The sequence below is a fragment of the Peromyscus eremicus genome, chromosome 2 (assembly GCF_949786415.1).
Source record: "Peromyscus eremicus chromosome 2, PerEre_H2_v1, whole genome shotgun sequence".
Classification (NCBI taxonomy): Eukaryota; Metazoa; Chordata; class Mammalia; order Rodentia; family Cricetidae; genus Peromyscus; species Peromyscus eremicus.
In genome coordinates this window covers 66,424,141-66,446,133 of record NC_081417.1, presented here as the reverse complement: position 1 = coordinate 66,446,133, position 21,993 = coordinate 66,424,141, and the positions used below count along the sequence as shown (strand labels likewise).

General features: G+C 49.6%; 1 protein-coding gene across 1 annotated transcript; it reads right to left on the bottom strand.

The window, feature by feature from the left end:
* Positions 1-20,089: 20,089 nt before the first annotated feature.
* Foxe1 (forkhead box E1) lies at positions 20,090-21,631 on the bottom strand. Its single transcript, XM_059255751.1, has one exon. It carries the CDS (start codon positions 21,629-21,631, stop codon positions 20,501-20,503), a length of 1,131 nt encoding a protein of 376 aa, XP_059111734.1. The 3' UTR covers positions 20,090-20,500.
* Positions 21,632-21,993: the final 362 nt, after the last annotated feature.

The window sequence follows — 21,993 nt, the reverse complement described above, 5'->3', positions numbered from 1 at the left end:
TATGAAAATCTTGTGTAACCACTTCCACAGCAGAACATGTCATTCAGGACAACCTAATCTGTGTTCCTGAGCTACGGTCTCTCGTGTTTGGCTGAGAAGAAACCATCTCATGTTCCCTTTGAGGGTTACAGCTGTGTGTTGGCTGACAACTAGCATCCTACGAACTTTCTTTCAGAAGATTTATTGATTTTTATCGTATGTGTGTGGGTGTTGGCCTGCACGTATGTATGTGTACCACATGTCTGCAGTACCCATGTGGGTACACCAACGTATAACACACACACACACACACACACACACACACACACACACACACAGAGTTAAAAATAAAATAAAAATTATGTAAAGTCAAGTATGGCACACACTTGTAATCCTAGAACTTGGGAGGCTAAAGCAGGAGGATTGGCAAGTCTGAGCCAGCCTGGGCTACATATGGACATAGTGTCTCAGACAGACGACAGACAGATTTTGTAAACAGATTCACGAAGCATGTGACCTATTGGAATTGGCCTTTAAAAATCAGCATTATTCTTTAGAAGTCACAGGCAATTGTGTGTCAATAACTTATCCCTTTTTCTTGCTGAGTAGTGTTCCATGGTATGAATGTTCCATGGTTTATCTATTGTGTTGAAGAATATGAGTTTTTTTCTTCCAGTTAAAAAATATCTATAGCCGGGCGGTGGTGGCACACACCTTTAATCCCAGCACTCGGGAGGCAGAGCCAGGCGGATCTCTGTGAGTTCGAGGCCAGCCTGGGCTACCAAGTGAGTTCCAGGAGAGGCGCAAAGCTACACAGAGAAACCCTGTCTCGAAAAACCAAAAAAAAAAAAAAAAAAAAAAATCTATTAACTACTGAGGCCCAGAACTAGGGTTATGATTTGGCCCACTCCAACATCCATTCCATCTATGATCTACTGGAGCATGTGAGGGTCTGTCCTGCAGACCCAAAGCTGGAGGATCTCCATGACCCAGGAACTGGATCCTCTGCAAGAGCAGGGAGTGCTGTTAACTAGGTCATCTCGCCAGCCTCCTCCCCTCTCCCCTTTGGTTTCTCATGACAGGGTTTCTCTGTCCAGGAACTCACTCTGTAGACTAGGTTGGCCTTGAACTCAGAGGTCTGCCTGCCTCTGTCTCCCAAGTGCTGGGATCAAAGGCATGCGCCACCACCGCCTGGTGGTCTCCAGTCCCCTTTTAATGTTCTCTTTTGAGACTGGCTCTCAGGTAGCCCAGGCAGACCTGTAACTCATTATGTAGCTGAGGTTGGTTTTGAACTCCTGATCCTCCTGTCTCCCCCTCCCAAGTGCTAGTGTAACAGACATGCACCATTATAATGGGGCTAATTTGAAGCTTTTCTATTCAATTTATTTGATTTAAATTTCCATAGCCTTTTGGAAAGGTTCTTGTGTATATGTATGTGTGCATGTATGTTCATGTACCTTTGTGCTCATACATGTGTGAGACAGAGGAGTCCCAGTAAGGGCCCAGCATCGATAGTGTAGCAGAAGCCAGAGACCTCAAATCAGACATTCTTTGCAATGAACACTGCAAGTAAAGACATATGGACAAAAGAGTTTACTGTGTGACTCACTGTGCCATACTACAGCTTCTATGATGAAATTCTTCTGTCTTTTTTCTTCTTTTTCTCTTTCTTTTTTTTTCTCTTAAATTTTATTTTATTTTACTTTGGTGGGGAGGTTGCAAGGGCAGAGGGCAGATACAAAGGGACAGGAGATGAATGGGGTCAAGATGCATGATGTGAAAGACACAAAGAATGAATAAAAAGAAAGTTTATGATAAAAAACATTTACTTATATTTTTATTTATATGAATGCATATGTGTCTGTGTGAGTGCATGCCATGGGTGTGCAGATGCCCACAGAGGCCAGCGAATGACATCAGATCCACTGGAGCTGGAGTTACAGAGGCTCATGAGTCACCCGACGAGGGTTCTGGGAACCAAACTGAAGTCGTGCGGGAGAGCAGTGAGCGCTTTTCGCGGCACAGCGGTAGGTCGCTCTGGCTTTCCCACTATCTTGCTTCTTTTGTGTTGTCATTTGCTAATGTGAGCAAAGCAGCTGCAAACATTCGTGAACTTTGGTTATCTTTGTGTGCATTGGTGTTTTGCCTGCATGTGTGAGGGAGTCAGGTCCCCTGGAACTGGAGTTACAGACAGCTGTGAGCAGCCATGTGGGTGCTGGGAATCGAACCCGGGTCCCCTGGAAGAGCATTAACCCCTGAGCCATCTCTCCAGCTCTCTTGAACTGTTTTCAGTGTGAACAAATCTTTTTTTCTAGAATGAACGCCCAGGAGTTGGAATGTTGAGTCACACAGTGGTTCTGTTTTGGCTTTCCGGGGACTGCCAAGCCGAGTGGCCTTCCCACTTGGAACTCCCACAGCCCTGTCTGAGTGAGCAGTCTCCGGCTCCCTGCCAGCTTCTGTTGGCGTCACTGCCCTTATCTGTGGTTTTAATTTGCACTTCCTGCGTGGCGGACAATGCTGTCCGTCTCTTCATGTGCCTTTTATTGTCCTGTTGATGAAAATTCCCTATCTTCCACGCATCCTCCAGTGGGAATGTTTGTCTTCTTACTGTTGGTCTTTGAGAGTGGTCTAGATTCTAGAAGGGAATCCTTTGTCAAATGTGTGACTTTCAGATATTTTCTCTTTTTTTTTTTTTTTTTTTTTTTTTTTGGGTTTTTCGAGACAGGATGTCTCTGCGTAGCTTTGCGCCTTTCCTGGAACTCACTTGGTAGCCCAGGCCGGCCTCGAACTCACAGAGATCCGCCTGCCTCTGCCTCCCGAGTGCTGGGATTAAAGGTGTGCGCCACCACCGCCCGGCGCCTCTTTTTTTTTTTTTTTTTTTTTTTAAAAAAGATTTATTTATTTATTATGTATACAGTGTTCTGTCTGCATGTGTGCCTGCAGGCCAGAAGAGAGTGCCAGATCTCATTACAGATGGTTGTGAGCCACCATGTGGTTGCTGGGAATTGAACTCAGGATCTGTGGAAGAACAACCAATGCTCTTAACCGCTGAGCCAACTCTCCAGCCCGATATTTCTCTTTTTTAAAAGATTTATTTATGGCCGGGCGGTGGTGGCGCACGCCTTTAATCCCAGCACTCGGGAGGCAGAGCCAGGCGGATCTCTGTGAGTTCGAGGCCAGCCTGGGCTACCAAGTGAGTTCCAGGAAAGGCGCAAAGCTACGCAGAGAAACCCTGTCTCGAAAAACCAAAAAAAAAAAAAAAAAATTATTTATTTACATTCCGTGTTTATTTATTTTTGAGACAGGGTCTCTCTGTGTAGCTCTGGGTAGCCCTAGAACTAACTCCCTTTAGAGACGGGCAGACCTCAAACTCCGACAATACTCTTGCCTTGGGTTTCTGGGTGCGGGGATTGCCAGTGTAAAGCACCACATCTGGTTTTATGAGGCTCAACAGCAGCTTCCTAACCTGAGTACCACTTCTTTTCCCTGCATCCTTTCTGTTCTGACTGGGTGGCTTGGCACTGTGCTGGAGAACAGTGAACACCTTTGTCTGGAGACTTCAGTCCTTCACCATTCACTGGACCGCTCGCTGTGGGGTTTGTGTCTATTCTCCATCAAGTTGAGGAAGTTTCCCCCATTTCCTTGTTTTCTGAGGTTTTTCCTCTTCATGAATATGCATTGATTTTGTGAAATGCTTTTCCTCAACTCACAGATATAACCATGTGATTTTCTTTATCTGTTAATAAGGCAGATTATATCGATTTTTTTTTTACATTATGAATGTCTTGTTTTATGAATGGAGTAAAGAGAATTCAGTTGACCACAGTTTAAGTCAGAGTTCTCAGGACTACCTCCGTCTTTGTATTGAAGACTGGCTGCAAGTATTGCTTGAAGTCTGTTATAATCAATCTAACCATATACAAGTTATAAGCGAGTGAGCTCTCCCGGAGAACCACGATTTGAGTTTTTTATTTAAATGCCGACTCAGCCTGATACAGTTTAATACTCAGCCATCTCTGAGATAAGCTCTGGTCTGTAGTAGTGTACAACTCTTTGCACACCGCCGGATCCTATCTGCAAATGTTTTGTTTAAGGTTTTTCCATTTGTATCTATGAGGATTAGGATTTCTCAGTTTTCTGATTTCGTATTATCCTTTTTTTAAAAAAAATTCACATACATGAGAATGGGCCTTTATTTACTTGCTTACTTACTTACTTATCTGCATGTAGGTGTGGAGGTTGGAGGACAACTGGTTCTCTCCTTTGAGCATGTGGAGAATCCAACTCAGCGATCCGGCTTGGGTGCAGGTCTTTTCCTGCTGAGCCATGGCATTGACCCTTTTGTGTTGGCTTTATACAGTCTCGGTGTCTGAGTCACTCTAGCTCCCCAAAATAAAATGAGACATATTTCCTCCTCTTCTGTTTCTGGGAAGAAATGGTGTAATTGTTGTTAATTAGTTAATTCTTCAGTTGGTGGAGTTTTCCTAGGAAATCCATACAATTGTAGACATTTCATTTTAGGAATTGAAGAAAATTGTGTGTGTGTGGTCATGTCTATGTGTGCATGTGATTATATGTGTGTGTGTGTGCATGTGTGGTAGTTATGTGTGTGTGATTATATGTGTGTATGTGTACATGTGTGGTGGTTATATGTGTGTATGTACATGTGTGGTAGTTATGTGTGTGTAATTATGTATGTGTGTGGTTATGTGTGTGGTTATATGTGTATGTACATATGTGGTGGTTATATGTGTGTGTGTGTGTGTGTGTATGTGTGGTGGTTATATATGTGTGTGTATATGTGTGGGGGTGCACATGTGCCTGTGCACATGAACAGAGGCCAGAGGGAGATGCCAGCTCTTCTCTTTCCTTCTCTCTGACCCGAGGACTCACTGTTTTCTAGCTAGGCTGGCAACCACCAGGCCGGTCCATCCTCCTGTCTCACTTCCATCTTAGTGCTGGGGTTATGGCGGGTGCTGGGAGTGTAAACTCGGGTCCTTATGCCTGCATGAGAAGCGTTCTTACACACTCACCCATCTTTCCACCATGGGATTTTTGAAAAATTACAAGCTAACTTTTTGAATAGTTAGAGGGTTCCTCAATGCTGTGTATTGGGTGAATTGAGGTAGCTTATGTTTTGAGGGAGGGGTGTCTCTTGTAAGTTGCCTCATTTACATGCTGGGATGTTTGTAGAATCCCTTGCCATTAGGGGTCGTCTCTGCTTTTTTGCAGACATCGATAACTGGGTCCCCTTTCTGTTGCTCCTGGTTTATTTAGAATGTTTATCTGATTTATTCTTTTTTTCCTCCCAAGAATCAGCTCCTTGACTCTCTGTGATATTTTATTCTTCAGTTTCTCTGATTTCTTTTTTTTTAAAGATTTATTTATTTATTATGTATACAGTATTTTGCCTGCATTATGTCTGCACACCAGAAGAGGGCACAAGATCTCATTACAGATGGTTATGAGCCACCATGTGGGTGCTGGGAATTGAACTCGGGACCTCTGAAAGAATAGCTAGTGCTCTTAACCTCTGAGCCATCTCTCCAGCCCCTTCTCTGATTTCTTAAGAAAAATTGACACATTTCTTCCTCTTTGATTCAGGTTTATTTTGTTCCTTTCTCACTTAGGCAGTTCAGGCTAATGGTTTGAGACTATTCCTCTTTTCTAACGTGTGTATCTAACATGGCAAGTCCCTCTCAGAACACATCAGCTGAATCCCACAGATGCTGTATTTTAACTTTGATTCACGTTTGTGATTTTTCTTTGGAACATCACTGATATTTTCTCTTTGGCCCATGGATTGTTATTATTGGTGTGTTGCATGTTTTCCAAGTGTTCGGTGATTTTTAAAAAAGATTTATTTATTTTTATTGCATACGTAGGAGCACCTGTCTGCAATGTATGTATGTGAACCATGAGTGCAGTGCCCTCAGAGACCAGAAGAGGGTGTTGGATGCTCTGGAACTGGAGTGGTAGACTGCTGTGAGCAGCCATGTGGGTGCTGGGAGCCAAACTTGGTCTTCTACAAGAACTGTCATCTTTTGAGCATCTCTCTAGCCTAGTATTTGGAGATTTTTATTTTATTTTTCTTAGAGAAAGTCTGAGAACTTTTCAGAATTCTCTCTGTAGAATCTCAATTCTCTTAAGTTTGGGGGCTCATTTCCTGGTGCAGTGTATGGTACGTTCTGGTACACGTACCATACGCACCTGAATGACCTGTGTGTTCTGCTGTTGTGGGGTGGAATGGTCTAGAAATATAAACTAGAGCCTTTTGCTGGTTTTATTGAATTCTGTATCCTTCCTGCTTTTCTGTTTAGTTGTTCAACCAGTTATTGAAAGATAAGTGCTGAAATCTCTGATCTTTCTCTCTTTCTTTCACATTCTTTCTTTTTTCTTTGAGACAAGGTCTCACTGTACAGCCCTGGCTAGCTTGGAACCCACTGTGTAGACAGAGGCTGGCCCCAGACTCAGAGATCTTCCTGCCTCTGCCTCTTGAGTGCTGAGACTAAAGGTGGGCACCCCCCCCAGGTGCTTTTCTTATCTGAGGCAGTGTCTATAGCCCAGACTGACAATGACCTCCCTGTGGAGCTGAGGATGCTCCTGTTTCCTTCCACCTTTGGAAGGCCGGCATGTGTGTGCCACAATCCTGACTTATAACAGCTTTACACTTTAGAATAGCTATTTTTTTTTTTTTTGAGACAAGGTGTTATATATACAGTCCACCTGGCCTTTAACTTGCCTCAAGCTCCTGATTCTCCTGCCTCCACCTCCCACGTGCTGGGACTACGGGCATGGGCCACAATGCCTGGCCCAAAGTCTCCAATTCTACTTTTGAGTTTTCCTCTTCAGTGTTATCCAGCTCTGCTTCCCCTACTTGTTCTGATGTTGCACGTTCAGGGTTATGACGTGCTCTAGGTTAACTGACTTGTTCATTGTCATATAATATTCCTCTTTGTTCTTAGTTGTTTTTTTTTTCTCTCCTCTGAGGTTGACCTTATCTGGTCTTAGTGCAACCCTTTTCTTGTGACCAGTGTTACATGAGATAAGATTTTAGATTCTTTTACTTTCAACTGTGGCAAATAACTGGAAGTGAGTTTCTGGGAGACAGCTATGAAGCGTTTAATTATTCTTCTTAATAAAAACCCGGGAGTCAGATATTAGGGTAATAACCTAATTGATCAGAGAAGTTGCAGAGAATGGACCAGTGACCTCCTCTCTCTCTCCTTCCTCGATCCAAAAAGGCGGAGAAACTTTCTAAGCCCCTCCCCCACTACTTCCTGTGTCTCTCTATATGTCCTCAGTCTTTCAAAACCTCGAAGGCTAATTTTGATCAGCTAGTAGCTAGCTCCGCCCTCTGACTCAAAGTAAACTTTATTGGCAGTCTCAGGAGTGCCAGGGTGTGATTCAAAGTACCCCACAGCCCAGCTATGTCAATTTCTGAAAGCCACCAAACCACAAATTTGGTGACTTAGAACAAGAGATTGAACCTGGGACCTTGCACATGCTAGGCAAGCGGTCTACCTTGAGCTATAGCCCCGCCCATTTTTATTCTGTATTTTGAGATAGAATCTCACTAAGTTACCCAGGCTGGCCTTGACCTCGCCATTCTCCTGCTTCAGCCCCCACCAAGCCTGGAGAAGACACATTTATTCTGACCATTCTGGAGGTCTGAAGTCCAAAGTCAGTATCTGTGAGCTAAAGCAACTTTTTAGTAAAGCCATTGCCACATCTCTCCTAATTCTTGTGTTCATCCTTACCTCTTCTTCTGGAATTTATCCTTCTGCTTGCTTCGTAGGAGGACATTTGTGGTGACTTTTAGGGCTCCCTGGATAATGCAGGACAAGGACAGTCTTTTTGCCTATAACAACCCTCACAGAGGTCATCCACCACTCAGCCCATCCTGGGGGCACAGATTGGGTCCTGTCTCCACCCTGGCCTAGCGCTGTGGGTGGGGTGAATCTTCAGTGGTCTGCCTGCTGGAGAGTAGAAGTGTCCTCCCCAGTTACTTGCTTAAGAAGACTAGACGCTGAAGGAAGGCCTTTGGGACTGTGTTCTAAGATGCTATCTCCTTTAGCTTCAAGGCTGACTTATTTGGGCAAAGGATATAAGTTATCCACCCTGAACTCTGAGGGCTGGGCTCCAGCAAAGGCATACACTCCGCTTTGTGTGCCTTTCACAGAGTCAAAGGGGCGTGCGGCTGCCACTGCTACAGAAAGATGGAGAGCCATGGAGAAACATCACTCCTGCCTGACTTCTCCCAAGACCAAATGCCAGTCACTCAATCATTTATTACACCAGTACATTCTCCTCCCTATTTATAAAACAGTTTCATGTATTCCAGGTTGGCCATGTGCCCCAGGCTGGCCAGATCATGTATAGGGGATGATCTCGAACCCCTGATCTTCCTGCTCCCCAGCCCAGGTACTGAGATTAGGCCATCTGTGCTACCCGGGCTACCCGGTGTTAAGTTTCTTTCTCCTGGCCTCCACTTCCTGACGGTGCTTTGGGGAGGGCCCTCAGCCTTTGGATTGCATCGGGATTACTGTATCTCCCTCTGATCAGCATAGCCTGCCCCCTGCTGGCCACAGTGAGAATGATTCTATAGAGACAGGACAAAGCTTGGGTTTGGGGCTGTAAACTTGGTGGCTCAGTGACCAGTTACCTCACGCACACTGGCAGTGGAACTCAGGGGATTATTACTGGCTCCTGGCTTTTGCTATAGTCAGAAGGGTCCATCCATTATATCCGGGTCCTTGATTTGTCCTGAATTTCAAAGTCTTTTCAAGACTGTTCATTTCATTACTGCCTGTAGATGATCCCTTGCCTTCTGTTACATCCCTGCTTTTGCTTAATTATTTAGGGTTGTATTTGTTGCTTGCAGCCAGAGTATTCTGACTGATGGTGTTGTGGGAAAAGAGGTCCCTGTTGGAAGGGCGTGGAACCAAGAAATGTGTGTGTGCATGAGTCTTTAGTGGGTGTGTAATATCCCAGAGGCTTGAGGCTGGAAAAGTCTTTAGAAATCCTATGGAATTCCACCCACGGAGTGGGTTCTCTTACACCATCTCTACTGACTGTCTTCAGCATTGCTTAGGGGCCCTTCCAGAAGCGAAAGATTCTCCCAGGCAGCCGGCATCACCCTTGACTGCCTCCAATCATTTCTTTCTCTTCTTAGCCGGAATTTGATGTGATCCAGTACTGATCCTCTCTATGTACCCCACTCCCCCTTCTCTGCCCGGGAGGCTCTTCACAGATATAAGACAGGAGAATGTGCCCCAGACTGGCTTTTTTCAGGCAGCATAAAGCTCATGTCCCCAGGACTTAGGTCGCCGCCCCCAGCAGGGATATTTAGTTCCAGTTAAACAATGCTGACCAACAAATATGAGGCAGAGGGGCAACCCAAACACTCAAAAAGGTCAAATCACCTCCTCCCTCTGGACCCTCTACTTTTTAAAATGTAGCCTCCAATAAGATTCGATGTAAGGCAGCCTGCCGCTCTTGACTCACAGGCTTAGTTCTCCTAAGCCCTCTTCACACATGCTTCCACCTCCCCTCCCTTCCCTAGTTGGCTCGCAAGCTCCCTATTCTTGTGTGTGTGTGTGTGTGTGTGTGTGTGTGTGTGTGTGTGTGTGTGTTTACAGCCCGAGTTAAAAACATAGCAGAGCCTCCTAACTTTGCTATAGAACCCTCAGAAGGACATTGCCCTCGGATTCCCTGGCGGTGAACACACAGAAGGGCCCTTTTAGGAAGCTTGGCATTGCTCTCCAAGCGTCCAAACAGCTGGGGCAGGAAGAGCCACAGCCCAGATTAGGGCTGGCTGAGGTCTCTAAAGGTAAGCCTCTGCTCACTCTGTAATGGCTGTTACTCATTTTCTTTTGGGAGCAGTTAATTCCGATCTTAACATCAGATTCAACAGCCAAAAGACAGCGGGTTGAGTCTGCAGTTATCCATACCATGCACGGTCATTTTCAAAAAGGCTACAAAGTGGATCTGGATAATTGTGAAACTTGGATCCTGTCCACAGAAACCATCAAATACTCGATGTCACTTGGCTCCTGGAGGGTCAGCTCACCTGATCGTGCTTGCCTCTGTCAACTCAGGGACCTCCCAGCCTCTCTGCTCCCTCTGACTGTCAGTACTGCAGAAGGTGGGTCCTAGATTCTAGGTTGCTCTTGACAAGTCTTGGCTGACCTTGAAGGTGCTAAAGGGCGGGAAGATAGATCAACAGGTAACGTGTTGCTACCAGTTCCTGAGAAAGCAGGATGTGGTGGGGGTATCTGAAATCCCAGCGCTCCTATGGTGAGATGGGAGCGCAGGCAGGAGAATCACCCAGAAGCTTATGAACCAGTTTACCTTGTACACAATGCAGCAGCAGAAACAAGAGACACCTTGCCTCAAGGTGCAAGTTAAGTACAGACTCCTGGAAGTTGTCCTCTGACCGCCACACATGTGCCACAGGTGTGAGTACACACACACACACACACACACACACACACACACACAAGGATCTAAAGCTTCTGCTTCAGGGGGAAAAGTCCTCCTACCCACCCCATATAGTATGCGCGCATGTGTGTATGTGTGTAAGTGTGTGTTTTTGTGTATCTGTGTCTGTGTGTGTGTGTCTGTGTGTGTGTCTGTATGTTTGTGTATCTGTGTCTCTATGTGCGTGTCTGTGTATGTGTGTGTGTGTGTGTGTGTGTGTGTGTGTGTGTGTGTGTGTAGCATCCTGGTTGGAGACTGTGGCATGAGTGACCATCTGTGATTCAGTCAGCTAGTGCTGCATAACAAGTTGCTCTGAAAGTTAGTGACATACGAGAATGGCATTTGTTGTCTCATAGTTTCTGTGGCTTGCCTCGCTTGGGTCCTCTTCAGGGACTCCCGCAGCATACATTCCCATTGAGATGGACCTGGAATCATCATCTTCCTGTCTCACTTGTGTGACAGTATTCAGGTGTTTGGTTGTGTGTGTTTGTTTTGCAGTTTTGTGCTGCTGGGGATCGAACCCAGAGTGTCACGCACAGCAGGCAAACCTTGTTCCACGGAGCGACATCTCCAGTACAGGGGCCTCAATTCTTAGACTCTCAAAGCCCTTGCATGTCATTATCTCACAAAGCCCCACTGGTGAGGGGATGAGGCAGTCTTACCACACTGACTCTATGGTACAGACAATCAAAGTCCAGGGAGGGAAAGCCAGCAAGCTGAGAGGACCAGGCTGGACCCCAGACTCAGCCATCTCCCTGCAACCCAGCACATGGGTACCCATTGTGGGTTCAGGATCTTCCTGTGGGTTCAGGATCATTGAAGCTTGGATTGGGGCCTTACCCAATCGTGAGTGCCTTGGAGGCAGCTCTCAGTCAGGTTGCTTGGATGGGGCGGGGGAGGGTTGTTGCTTGAGCACCATCTTTGAGGCTGCTAAGGCCGTAGGTAACCTGGAACCAACACAGAAGGCCAGCCCTGGACATTTGGAGAACCAGGAAGGGAAGGTGCTCCCATTGAATTGCTGGGGAAGTTGAGCAGGATCGGAGCCCCTTCTCTTGAAATCAGGTAGCCCTTTGGAAGACAGCGGAGTTCACATTACAGGTGTGAGCTGGCTGCATTCTGAGACAGCATGGAGACTGGGTTCATTTCCTGCTGGTGTGGTGTGCAGGGCCCGATGGCAGTGGCCCTGTCTCTGGAAGAGAACTCCCCTCAGGGGAGCCTGCAAGCTCTTCCTGAGAAACAGTGAGCGTCAGTCAGAAAATAGTTCCTGGCCAGCCAGGCTGGCAGCGTGGTGCGGTTCTTTGAGAAAGCACACATTTGAATCACAGTTTGGGTAGAAAGCTGCTTCCATGCTGTGCTCTCCTCTGGCCCGGCTGCAGGCCCAGGCCCGCCTCTGCTGGAAGGAAGTCAGGCCTCCTCCCCACAGGAGGAAGGGCCCTCCTGCCTGTGGTTGGGCATTGTGCTCTCCAGATTCCAAGCTGTCAGTCTCCCCGGGGGCAGGGCTCTGGGATGCTGACCCTGCAGATTGTTTTGTTAGGTTTCTCCCACAATTAATTTGGAAATTACCCACCTGCCCACAACCAGCCTCTCCAGGTGTTCTATAAATCACCAGCCTTTTCCTGCAGTTCCGTATAACCAAGGTAGACCAAAGCCAGGAGCGCCTGCCACAAGGCCCCGGCCCTGGAAGACAGGCTTGTTTTTCAGAAAAGCCGGTGCCCTTCAGCTTTGGCACTAACCATCTCAGGCAGCTAGATCCACATACATCATCTTTAAGCCTCACACGTCCTGTGGAGATAAGTCATGGGCGTGTGGAGTCGCCAAGCTCAGAGGCCCAAGGAGAGAAGGCTCCAGGCAGGACTAACACACAAGCGTCCCGACTGCACATCCAGGCAGGGAAATTCCTCAGACTTCTGTTCACCTAGGCTGTCAGTCCTGAAGAGACCATGTGGCCTAGAGCCAGCCTCCTCACACTTCACTTTTCTTGCCCAAAGAAAACATGAAAAGTCTGGTCCACCTCAGGGCTGTTGTGAGAATCTGGAGGTAAAAAATCTTGTAAACCCCAATGGCGTTGGGTTCTGTGGTGATGTTAGGGACCATTGGGCAGCTGGGAAGGGTCCTGGCCTGGGTCTGTGACTGACATTAATTAACAGAGGAACTGTGGTACGTCAGCCTTACTGCTCTTTGCAGTCAAGCATGAGGTAACACTACAGGATCTTTTGGCTGTGTTTGATGATAAGAATGGCAAAAGAATTCTTAGGGAAATAGACCAAGGGTCAGTCTGTCCCACAACACCCTATCCGGTAAAGGTCACCTCTGCATCAGTTGACATACCCCTGGCTTTAGGTAGCAGGAAACTTAAGGACAGTCCCAGACTTGATGGATATGGCTTATTTCCAACAACAGGGCCCACAGTAGAATGGCAGCTTCCAGGATTGGTTCAGCTGGGTGATATCCCCAGGCTCCAGGCCCCCATGGGCACGCTGGATACCCTGGGCCTCACTTGGCTGCCATGCTTCCAGGGGTCACACTCAACGTCCAAAGGGCTACGTGTGCAAAGAAGGCAGGAAGGCGGGAAGGTGGCTGGCTGGCTGTGTGCCCCTTGAATATACCGGAGGGAAGATGGAGTGCTTTATTTCTGTCCCCAGCAGCACTCTGTACCACTCCCCAGCTGGACCACCAAAAGCCCAGAGTAGAAGGACTGGGGGCTGGGGTGGGGCAGAGCACTTGTGCACCATGCATAGGCCCTGGGTTCAAACAGCCCTGTGGCCATGCCCAGTCCCCATGAACTTCTGACCAGGGACGGTGAGGACCCTTAACACAAAGCTGAATAGTGGGGTGAAGCTTTGGTGAAAAATTGGAGTTAGAGAAAGCAAAGTGAAAATACTCACATAAAATATGGTTTTCTCGTAGTATAAGGACTGTTCCTGACACATTAATCCCTATCTCTGAACTCTCTTGTCTTAGGTCAGGCTCCTTCCCTAAAAGGGACTGGTCCAGCGGAAGATGCACCCTGTCTGCTAGGTGGACAGGTGGACAGATGGACAGATGAGGAGGCATCAGGAAGCTCTGTGAACAGGCTGAGAGAGAGGAGGGGCTCCCATGGGATGGGTCCTGGAGCCAGGAGGCAGGGTCAGGTGGTTCACCGAGGGAGTGGTCCAAGGAAATTCACAGTGAACAGGGCTCATGAGGTGTCTGGAAATAGCAAATGGCATGCATAATGGCTGAAGCTTAAGGGACAGGCGTGGCAGCTATGGGGGATGAGGGCAGGGAGAGGGTGGCAGAGGGTATATAGAGAGAGTGAAAAGCTGGGGCTGTATGTCACACCCAGTGAAACTAGCTTCCTGATGGGCTGGCCTTGGGGGCAGAGTGGAGGCAGGAGGCAGAAACATGCTTGAGACCCTTGCCAGTGGCTGGAGGCTTTTGAGGGTTAAGCTCTGTCAGGCATGGTCCTCAGACTTCATTTCCGTGTCTCTCTGCCTGCAGAACCATAGCTGCCTTGCTTTGCCCACCCCATCAAGAAGCTGCTCCAGGTTCCCAGGTGTTGATATCACTAGCCTGATATCCATCCTGACTCAGCTTCCCCATCCCCTCTTCCCTCTGGGAGGGGCTGATGCCTGATCCCTAGGCTTCTCAGATTCTGCCCTCCTGGACCTAGGAAGCCCTCTGGGTTCAGCCTGAAATCTGAGCTTTGGCTCTGGGAACGGGTGGAGTGTGGGGCTTGGCACCGTGCAGGCTGAACTCCACAGGAAGCAGACGATGTGCCAAGCAATGAGGACCAGGCCACTGCAAAAGCCATTTTGGTCTCAGCCAGGGAAATGGCTCGCAGGACAAAGGGGAAGACCTGCACTAGCTCATGAAGGACCTGCCTCTTCCTGCTCCCTCTCTGTCTATCATCTCAATTATCTTTCTTTCCTTCCTTCTGTTTTTTTTCGAGACAGGGTTTCTCTGTGTAGTTTTGGTGCCTGTCCTGGATCTTGCTCTGTACACCAGGCTGGCCTCGAACTCACAGAGATCCGCCTGCCTCTGACTCCTGAGTGCTGGGATAAAAGGTGTGTGCTACCACCTGGCCAGTTTTCTTTATTTTTTAATAAAAATTTTTTTTTTGAGACAGAGGCTTGTGTATCAGGGCTCACACTTCTCAGGGCTAGCTTTGAACTTACTATGTAGCCAAGGATGACTTTGAACTTCTGTCTTGGGTACAGGTTTGCACCACTGCGCCTGATATCTATATCTATATCTATATTTATATCTATCTATTGATCTATCTATCTATCTATCTATCTATCTATCTATATCACGCACACTAGCTAGCACTCTACTCACTGAGCCACACTCCCACTTCGCCACTTCCATTTGCTTTGAGAAATGGAGCTACTCTGCTCTCCTCCTGGTGTTTTGAGTTAGTTTTTTAACCACTGTCTAGTGTATCCATCCATACAATGAGGGCCTTAACAGAGAAGCCCCAGCCCTGAAAGCTGCATTCTACTGCAAACCAGCGGCCCTCAGCACTCTCTTAGCTCCCGCCACAGCTGATGATAGACCGAGTCTCCCTTGCTCACATACCAATGCTAGTGAAATGGTGGGAAGGTCTCACGCACCTCCGGATTCCACAGAATGCTCACTCATGATATACCTGCCCACCCCCATACTTATGAATGCACATGAACACTGAGAAGTGTGAGCCCTGAGAAGTGTGAGCCCTGAGAAGTGTGAGCCCTGAGAAGTGTGAGCCCTGAGAAGTGTGAGCCCTGAGAAGAAGTGTGAGCACTGAGAAGTGTGAGCCCCGGCTTTTTTGTATGTTGCAATGTGATCCTGGGAACAGCATTGCCCGGCCTGTTCTTCATGGTACAGACTGCCATCAAAATTCCTTTTCATCAAGAAGTTTTTTTCACAGACATTTTGTCTTGGCAACGCCCACCCAGGAGGCAGCACTTCCTAGGAAGAGGATGAACACTGAAGTCCAAGATCCTCAGAATGGTGTGTGTGTGTGTGTGTGTGTGTGTGTGTGTGTGTGTGGTGTGGTATATGTGTGGTGTGTGTGTGGTGTATGTGTGTGTGTGTGTGTGTGTGTGTGTGGTGTGGTATATGTGTGGTGTGTGTGTGGTGTATGTGTGTGTGTGTGGTGTATGTGTGCATGTGTATGTGTACGTGTAGTGTGTATGTGGTGTATGTGTGGTGTGTATGTGGTGTGTGTGTGTGTGTGTAGTGTATGTGTGGTGTATGTGTGGTGTGTGTGTGTATGTGTGGTGTGTGTGTGTGTGTGTGTGTGTGGTGTGTGGTGTATGTGTGGTGTGTGTGTATGTGTGTGTGGTGTATGTGTGCATGTGTATGTGTACGTGTAGTGTGTATGTGGTGTATGTGTGGTGTATGTGTGGTGTGTATGTGGTATGTGTGTGTGTGTAGTGTATGTGTGGTGTATGTGTGGTGTGTGTGTGTATGTGTGTGTGTGTGGTGTATGTGGGGTGTGTGTGTGTGTGTGTGTGTGTGTGTGTAGATTCTTTAGGGCATCCAAAGAACTCTGGCTGTCCAGACAGGATCCTCAGCCCACACTGAGTGAGAGACAGGGGCCCCTTCATGCCAGCTGTTGTCCCATAAGAAGAAAGTTGTATTTTTGTATACATTTTATTATTTACATTATAGCATATTTTATGTATATGAGTGATTTGCTTGAAAGTATGACTGTGCACCATGTGTCAGCCTGGTGCCTGTGGGGTCAGAAGAGGGCATTGGGTCCCTTAGAACTGGAGTCATGTACTGTTGTGAGCTGGTGTGTGGGTGCTGGTGTGTGGGTGCCGGGAATGGAACCCAGGCCCGGGAGAAGGGCAGCCAGTGCTCTTAACTGCTATGTCTCTAGCCCATAAATAAATCTATTTTGAAAAGATGCTTCCAAGTATATCCCAGCGAACGTCACTGTCCTCGGTGCAGCTGGAACACAAAGTGGGGTGCACTCGAAGGCCAGAACTCTCTTCTCTGTGCAGACAGCGCTGTGGAGGTGCTTTAGGGTTCTTGGTCAGAAACGGGGCTGCTGGAAGCTATATTGGGGGTCTCTGCTCTTATTAAAATAACATAGTTTCTTCTTTTTTCAAAGTTCTGTCTCAGCTAGGACCCGTGAGCCCGTGACAGTTTGTTGAAAGAGAGGTTCTGGTCCAGTGGGATTCACTGGGACCTGGGATCACACAATTCTAGCGGAGGTGGGGGGTGGGGGCTGGTAAGGTGGGGTGGATGGCAGGGGTTCTGAGGAAGCCCCAGCCTTTAGCGGAAACACGGGCCTCATGAAAGTGCACCCTGAATTTGAATGACCAAGGCAAGAGGAGTCAGAGATCAGGGGATGGACAGGGCACAGGGGACCTGTATTTAGTTTTACAAATGGTTGAAACTGAGGCCTACCCATGTGGGAAGGGCGGCGATTAAAAACCACACAGAGTCCAGTTCTGGGCATATGCTTGGAGCTCAGAGGCTAGCCAGCCTAGCTGAGTCGGGAGTCCCAGGTTCACGGCTTCCACACATACTCACTCACTTACAAATGTTCATCTGAGTGCACACTCACATAAAGAGACACGGTGGGCACATGCATTATCTCACACACATACACACCAACACAAAATCAAGCAGAAACGTAAGGAAAGAGTCAAGATTCTGGCCTCCTATATCGGGGGAAAAAAATCTAGACTGTGGGCCAACTTTAGGACCCTCTGTGTTTTTGTCTGTTTCGTTAGAGACAGCCACGGAGTCCAGGCGGCTCTGGAACTCACTGTGTGTAGCCAGGATGCCTCAGCCTTCGAGTGCCAGGATTACATGTATGAGCCACCCTGCTCCTTCTCTTTCTTTCTCTTACACCTTTTCCAGACAACGAACACACATTCTGATTTTATAACAAGAAAAAACTAATTTCAACAAAAAACAAACTTCATAGAAAATGGGGAGTGTGCTTTAGCAAACTGCGATCGCAGGGTGCAGATTCGTGTCCCCGTGGAGGAGTTGGGCTGAGATCTTCCACCGTCTAGCTTTTTACTCTTCTGGGATCACCGTGGTGGTTGGTAAGGAGGAGCGTGGCGGCGGCGGCCAAGGCGATCCGTGGTCCTCTGCGCCCCTAACCTCCGCAGAGCGCGGACAGCGGGTCTCTATCTCTCAGCTCAAGTTGGGAAGGAAGCACTCTAACCGTACTGAACAACCCAGGGCGACGTCTGCTTTTGTTGCCAGTTTCCTCCTCACCTTAATTGCAAAGCAAAATTAATTTGAAAGAAAATAAATGTTACAGCTCTGGGGCGAAATCTAACGAGCCTCCGGCAATTAGGGAAGAAAGCATTTAATTACTGGAAGCCCGGGGCGTCTGCAAGACGCTGGGGTGCTAGGCCTGCTCACCTGCAAGCTGGCGCTCAACAGGAAGCGGGGGAAGAGAGAGAAATGAACGCACCTCGGGTCTCAGAGCACCCCTAAAACGGGAGCGAGCCGGAGGGTCTGAGTCCACAGATTTGGAGGAGAGCTTCGAGGGCGGTGCGCTGAAATGTTCTCACCACGCGAGAGCATCCCGCCGCCCCGCTGGGTCTATGTCCTCAGCCTATGGTCCAGTTTTCCAGGACCCCCAGTCCAGTCCCGAGGGCGCGGTCCCACACACCCAGTTCCCTCGGAGCAGCATCTTTAGTGAACACCGACTCTTTCCGTGGGCAGCGCCTCACCAAGCGCCAAAGCCCACGCGTTTCGGATGCAAAGACTCAGCCTTCCGGTCCCGTCTTTCGCCTGCTTTATGGCAACAGGACACCCCAAGTTTCTGCGATAAGGCAGTTTTTCCCCCTCCTTACCCGTTGCAACGGGGCTTTTTATTTTTTTATTTTATTATTATTATTATTTTTTATCTCGTTTACCATCACCACCCTGTCTCTCTCCCCGTCTATCTTTCTCCCTCCCCCTTTAACTTCAGGAGGACCAGCTGAGGTAGCAATCACAAAGTCCCATTTCGTAGGTGAGGACACTGGAAAGGCCAGTTTAAGGTTAATGGTGTTGTCAAAGCACCCAATTTGGTAATTAGGAAACAAAGGATCCATTCCGGAACTAATATGGGGAAAAACTGCTCCTTTTTAGCCCCGAGGAGAACGCACCGGGACTGATGTACAACTTGCACTCTCCAAGAGCTAGGCAAGGCGTCTAGCAGTGCACACAGAACCTTCAACTTCATGCCTGGAAGAGCCCACCAGGAGAGGAAGGGAGCTCAACACCCGGACTATTCCAGAGTTACAAGGCTGAAGGGCAGGCACCACCGCAAAGCCAGGAAGGCTCATGGTACTATTGAGTACTTGAGTGTGGCTAGACCAAGGATGTTAGAGCTCTAAGTGTGACGTAGCTCCAACATCCGAAGGCATGGATGAAAGAAGATGGAAACATTTTAAGGATTTTTATCTTGAGTATGTGGGAATGATATTTCAGATGTATTGGGTTAAATACAATCTACTATTACAACTAATTGTTGTAATCTCACCTGTTAATTTTTATTTTATTAATATAGCTGCTAGAAAAATTTAAACTACACTTGTGGCTTGTGCTGTATTTCTATTGGATGTGATAATACTCTGAGAGTAACCAAATTCATACACAGTACAGTCTCTCTCTCTCTCTCTCTCTCTCTCTCTCTCTCTCTCACACACACACACACACACACACACACACACACACACACACACAAAATTATCAATCCTTTCATGGCATCTTTTCACAGCCACCCCCTTCCCTATCAAGTCAACTACACAGAGAGAGGCTGGGTTTCTCGTGCCGGTGTTCACTTGCTCACAGATTTTTATTAAATTAGTCCATCTAAAAAAATTAGACTGTCTGAAGGAAGGGAGTGGAGCCCTTCCTCAATGTTAAGTGTTTTCGCTCTAAAACCAGACCTTCTCAAGAGAAAGATGGAGGCAGGTTGGATTTTGCCCGGCACTGAGTTTTAATTTCCATGAGCCTGCTGCTGCAAATAAACAAGATACAGGATGAAGTTTCAAAAAACTTAAAAAAAAAAAATAAAGATCGCTTTGTTAATCATCCAATTTGTTACTTTTCCTTTCCTTTTTGTTCGAGGAGGGTGATGAGGCAGGCGTGGCGGAAGGCGAGGGGAAACAGAACAGCCAGCCCCAATCGCTGAAAGCCACCCCCTTTTACACCCTCCTTATCAGAAAACCAGAGTTTTCACTGGGTAGTCACCGCTTCAGAATGCCCAACACATCTTACTCAAAAGATTCAACAGTTAGGACATAATCTTTGCTTGGAGCTGGTCCCAGGACTTTGAGTTAAATACTTGCTAATGATCTGTTCCCATTCCCTGAATGGCTACTGGGAAGGCCTGGGTGGCTCACCAATGCTGTGAAATATGGGCCAATGGCACCCAAGATAATGGAAGGGGTTAAAAATGAGAGGGTAGAGCCACACAGCTCTCCTGTGTAACAGACACCCTGAAAATCCAGGTTTTGGGGCTGGATCATGTGTCTTAGTTATGATTGCGACCCACGCTTGGGGTTCTTGGAGGCTGGTAAAACCAGCCCAGCTGAACAGAAGTATTTTATTTTTAAAGCAACTTCTTTTGCAAACTTGTTCTCTCTTTAAGAAGAAAGGCACTGTCCGAGCCTTTTATTGTAGTAAGGTAGTCAAAAATACAAGAGGCCGAGCATACAGAAAGCCCGAGTTTGACGCAGCACCGCACGCTTTGAAGCCACACGACTTCACCACCACAGTTCGGATCCTGCATTCTGGTGTAGACAACTATGCTGCTCTCCACCCTTTACAGCCTAGTAAAACGGCAGAAAGGCATGCTCTTAGGAATTTCGCATTACCGAGGGTCCCTTGTGCCAGTCCAAACGCGGCTGTAGCTTCCCCACGTCCGCCCACGTCCGCAGCAAATCTGGTCTGTGAATAGTGTGCAAGACACCGAGTCCCTCGGGTCCTCAGGGGCCTTCCACGCAAGTCTCAGCCCTATACTCTTTTTAGTCCTCTCCGCCGGTTCCGGGGATTAACATCTTTTGGAACGTCTTGGAGTCTGTGAGGTTTCGTGCCTACCTGCGGCTCACATGGCAGACACGAACCGATCCACCGCGCCGGTATAGGCGGTGGCGTGGCGGGCGTGGTAGGCGCTGCCACCGCCCGCTCCGAGCTGCGCGCTGGGATTGTAGCAGGGCCCCAGCGCCGCTCCGAACTGGCCCGGCGACGTGCGCCCGTAGAAGTCCACCGCGGCTTCCACGCCGCCGCCGCCGCCGCCTCCCGCGGGGGGCGAGGCAGGTCCCGCTAGGCGGCCTGCAGCCGCGGCGAAGAGCGCGCCGCTCGCCCCCTGCGGGTACGCGCCGTCGGGGCCCGCGTAGGCGGCGGCGTAAGCGGCGGGGTTGACGGGGCGCGCGCCCGCGCACACCGCCGGCTGGAAGCCCCCGGTGCCGGCCGCTCCCGCCGCCGCCGCGAAGGCACACGAGCCGCCGGCTGCAGACGGCGCGGGGCCCAGATCCGGGCTGAGCGGCCGCTCGGGAACCAGGCCGAAGACCCGGCAGGGCCCCGGCGACGCGGCGGGGTAGTAGACGGGCGGGGGCGCGGCGAGCGGCGGCGCGTAGCCCGCGTAGACGGCGCCCGGGTAGGCCGGCCTCGCGGTGGGAACGGCGCCCGGGAAGATGGCGGCGGCGGCGGCGGCGGCGGCGGCCGCAGCATCGTGCATGTAGGCCGGGTAGGTGGACAGGTCCGAGCGCTTGAAGCGCTTGCGGCGGCGCAGGAAGCTGCCGCTCTCGAACATGTCCTCGGCGTTGGGGTCGAGCGCCCAGTAGTTGCCCTTGCCCGGGCGGCCCGCCTCGCGCGGGATCTTGAGGAAGCAGTCGTTGAGCGTGAGGTTGTGGCGGATGCTGTTCTGCCACTTCTTGGGGTTGTCGCGGTAGAACGGGAAGCGCTCGGTGATGAACTTGTAGATGCCGCCCAGAGTCAGGCGGCGCTCGGGAGCGTGCGCGATGGCCATGGCGATGAGCGCGATGTAGCTGTAGGGCGGCTTCCCCCGCTGCAGGGGGCGTTTGCGTCGCCGTCCGCCCGCGCCGCGGCCCGCTGCCTCCGCCGGGACCCCCGCGCCCGCCGCCGCCGCCGCCGCCGTCGCCTCCCCGCGCTCCTCCTTCACTGCCGCCAGCGCCTCGGGCTGCGGCGGGGGCGGCGGCGCGCTCTCGGCCGTCATGGCGCCGCGGTCCCCCGTGCCCCCCGTCGTCCGCCGCTGCAGACGGCCGCGCCGGCCCGGGACCCCGAACCCCGGGAGCCCGACACCGGGTTCTCACGACTGGCACCGAAAGCGCTGCGGGCACGGGGACCTCGGGGCCCGGCGCACCGCGCTCACCGACGGCTCGTCCGGGGCACCGGCCCGAGGGTCCTTGGTGCTCTGGTGCCAGGCGATCAGGGGGTCCGGACGTGACTCCGAGGCCCAGGTGACGACAGCTGTTTAGGAGTCCCTTCGGGTCCGAGGACGACCGTCGAGGAGGCTGCGGGCTGGGGTCCCGCGCGAGGGCAGTCAGTGGGGGCGCCGTCCACCCCTGCCGGGGCCGC

Excerpts from the sequence above, each read along its gene's own strand:
- Foxe1 (XM_059255751.1), bottom strand. The coding sequence starts at position 21,631 with ATGACGGCCGAGAGCGCGCCGCCGCCCCCGCCGCAGCCCGAGGCGCTG.